The sequence below is a fragment of the Eimeria maxima genome, genomic scaffold, assembly GCF_000499605.1.
Source record: "Eimeria maxima Weybridge genomic scaffold, Emw_scaff1237, whole genome shotgun sequence".
NCBI lineage: Eukaryota > Apicomplexa > Conoidasida > Eucoccidiorida > Eimeriidae > Eimeria > Eimeria maxima.
In genome coordinates this window covers 61-2,500 of record NW_013564240.1, presented here as the reverse complement: position 1 = coordinate 2,500, position 2,440 = coordinate 61, and the positions used below count along the sequence as shown (strand labels likewise).

The following is a 2,440-nucleotide window of genomic DNA, read 5'->3' as shown; positions in this document are numbered from 1 at the left end:
GATGTACAGATGGTATAGGTTTATATTTAATTAAAAATATAATTAAATATAAATTTATAAATATTCTTATTATTGCAAGAAATCAACAAAAATTAATTGATTTAAAGACACAGGTCTATTGCTGCTGTTGCTGCTGCTGCTGCTGCTGCTGCTGCTGCTGCTGCTGGTTGTTGTTGTTGTGGGTTAATTATGGCGGTGGTGGGGTTGTTTTGCTGTCTATGCTGCTGTTTTTGTTGCTGCTGTTGTTGCTGCTGTTGTTATTTTTGCTTGTTTATTTATATCTATCTATTTGCTGCTGCTGCTGCTGCTGCTGCTGCTGCTGCTGCTGCTGCTGCTGCTGTGTCTGGTGCTGCAGTTGGAGTTAATAGCACCATCACGTATAAATGTATCTTATTTAGTTATAGATTTTGCTGTAGAAAAAGGAGAAGAAATAATAAATAAAGTTGCTGCTGCTGTTGAGGGTTTAGATGTAGGTATACTTATTAATAATGTTGGTATCTCTTATCCTCATGCAATGGTACGTCCTCTTCCTTCTCTTCCTGCTGCTCCTGCTGCTGTTGCTGCTGTTGTTGCTGCTGGTGATGGTAGAGGTTGGGCTGGTGGTGGTTGTGCTGCTGCTGCTGTTTTTTTGGTGGTTTTATACACCCTGTAAGATATATATCATGAGGGTTTAGGGTTTAGGGTTTAGGGTTTAGGGTTTGTGTATAGTATTATGATGAAGTCCCTCTTTCTCTTATTGAAGAATTAATTGCCGTTAATGTACGATCTACCCTTGTTGTTACTCGCGCTGTTCTTCCAGGTTAGCTAGGGTTTAGGGTTTAGGGTTTAGGAGGGTTTAGGGTTTAGGGTTTAGGAGGGTTTAGGGTTTAGGGTTTAAGAGGGTTTAGGGTTTAGGGTTTAAGAGGGTTTAGGGTTTAGGGTTTTATAGTAGTGTATATTATATATTAGGAAAGGATTTTTTCCCTGTCCTACCAACCCTACATCCTAGATCTTCGTGTTTAGGGTTTAGGGTTTAGGGTTTAGGGTTTTATGTATTATTGTATAGGGATGAAGAAAAGAAGGAAGGGTTTAGTAGTTTGTGTAGGTAGTGGTGCATCTGTTCTTCCTTCTGATCCCCTTTATGCTGCTTATGCTGCAACAAAAGGAGCAGCAGAGGCATTCTGTAGATCTCTACAGGTAGGGTTTACTAGGGTTTAGGGTTTACTAGGGTTTAGGGTTTCCAGGGGTTTAGGGTTTGCTAGGGTTTAGGGTTTGCTAGGGTTTGATAGGGTTTGCTAGGGTTTGATAGGGTCTGCTAGGGTTTAGGGTTTAGGGTTTTGCTAGGGTTTGCTAGGGTTTAGACACATAGTGCTGTTCCTGCTGCTGCTTCTTTAGTTGTTGCTGTTGCTGCTGCTGCTGCTCTTATTTCTGCTGCTGCTGCTGTGTTACGTCACTGAACTATTATATCTCCTGCTGCATTTGCTGCTGCTGCTACTGCTACTGCTGCTGCTGCTGCTGCTGCTGCTGCTGCAGGCTGAGGTGTCTCCTTTTGGTATAGATGTACAATGCCATGTGCCTCTTCTTGTAACAACAAAACTCTCTAAATGCAAAACCCCTGGACTACTTAGACCGACACCCAACTCGTAAACCCTAAACCCTAAACCCTAAACCCTAAACCCTAAACCCTAATTTATACAATAAATTCAATACTAATATATAAATACTATTATATAAATAATAAGATATATATATGTATACCCTAATTAATTAACCCTTTTTGTGTATGTATATTATGTCTTGTAAACCCTAATAATAAATATAATTTAACCCTAAACCCTAATCCACAAAACCCTAAACCCTAATAAATAATAAACCCTCTTTTACATGAGTAAAAAAGAATACCTAAACCCTAAACCCTAAACCCTAATAATAAAGTAGTTGCTTATTCCCTCCCCTTAAACCCTAATTTGCTGCAACAAAACCAAATAACCCTTATCTCTATAAATATAAGGGTTTAGGGTTTAGGGTTTTAGGGTTTAAGGGTTTAGGGTTTAGGGTTTAGGGTTTAGGGTTTAAGGGTTTAGGGTTTAGGGTTTATATATACAGGTATGCATTATCAGCAATAAAGGCAATGGAGAGAGCTTCTTGCTGCATGCATCCAACAGTGTCTCCTAATATAATGCATGCAGCAGCATTGGGGCTGGCTAATCTTATGCCAAGAAAGTTATGGCATAATTATAGATATAATCAATGTGTTAGTATAAGGCAAAGGGCACTAAAGAAAAAGGTAATTCTTGCTGCTGCTGCTGCTGCTGTTGCTGTTGCTGTTGCTGCTGCTGTTTCTGCTATTGCTGCTGCTGCTGCTATTGGTGCTGCTGTTGCTGCATTGAGGTTGAATGGTTATTTATGTGTATATTTATTGCATGCAGGAGGGAGAGAAGAAAGAATCATAAATTAAATA

General features: G+C 39.5%; 1 protein-coding gene across 1 annotated transcript; it reads left to right on the top strand.

Moving 5' to 3' along the window:
• Positions 1 to 514: 514 nt before the first annotated feature.
• EMWEY_00050390 (3-ketoacyl-CoA reductase, putative) lies at positions 515 to 1,348 on the top strand (the record flags this gene model as incomplete). Its single annotated transcript, XM_013479597.1, has 4 exons — positions 515 to 517; positions 709 to 799; positions 1,046 to 1,176; positions 1,334 to 1,348. The coding sequence occupies 4 exons, from the start codon at positions 515 to 517 to the stop codon at positions 1,346 to 1,348; spliced, it is 240 nt and encodes a 79-aa protein (XP_013335051.1).
• Between the last annotated feature and the right edge of the window lie 1,092 nt (positions 1,349 to 2,440).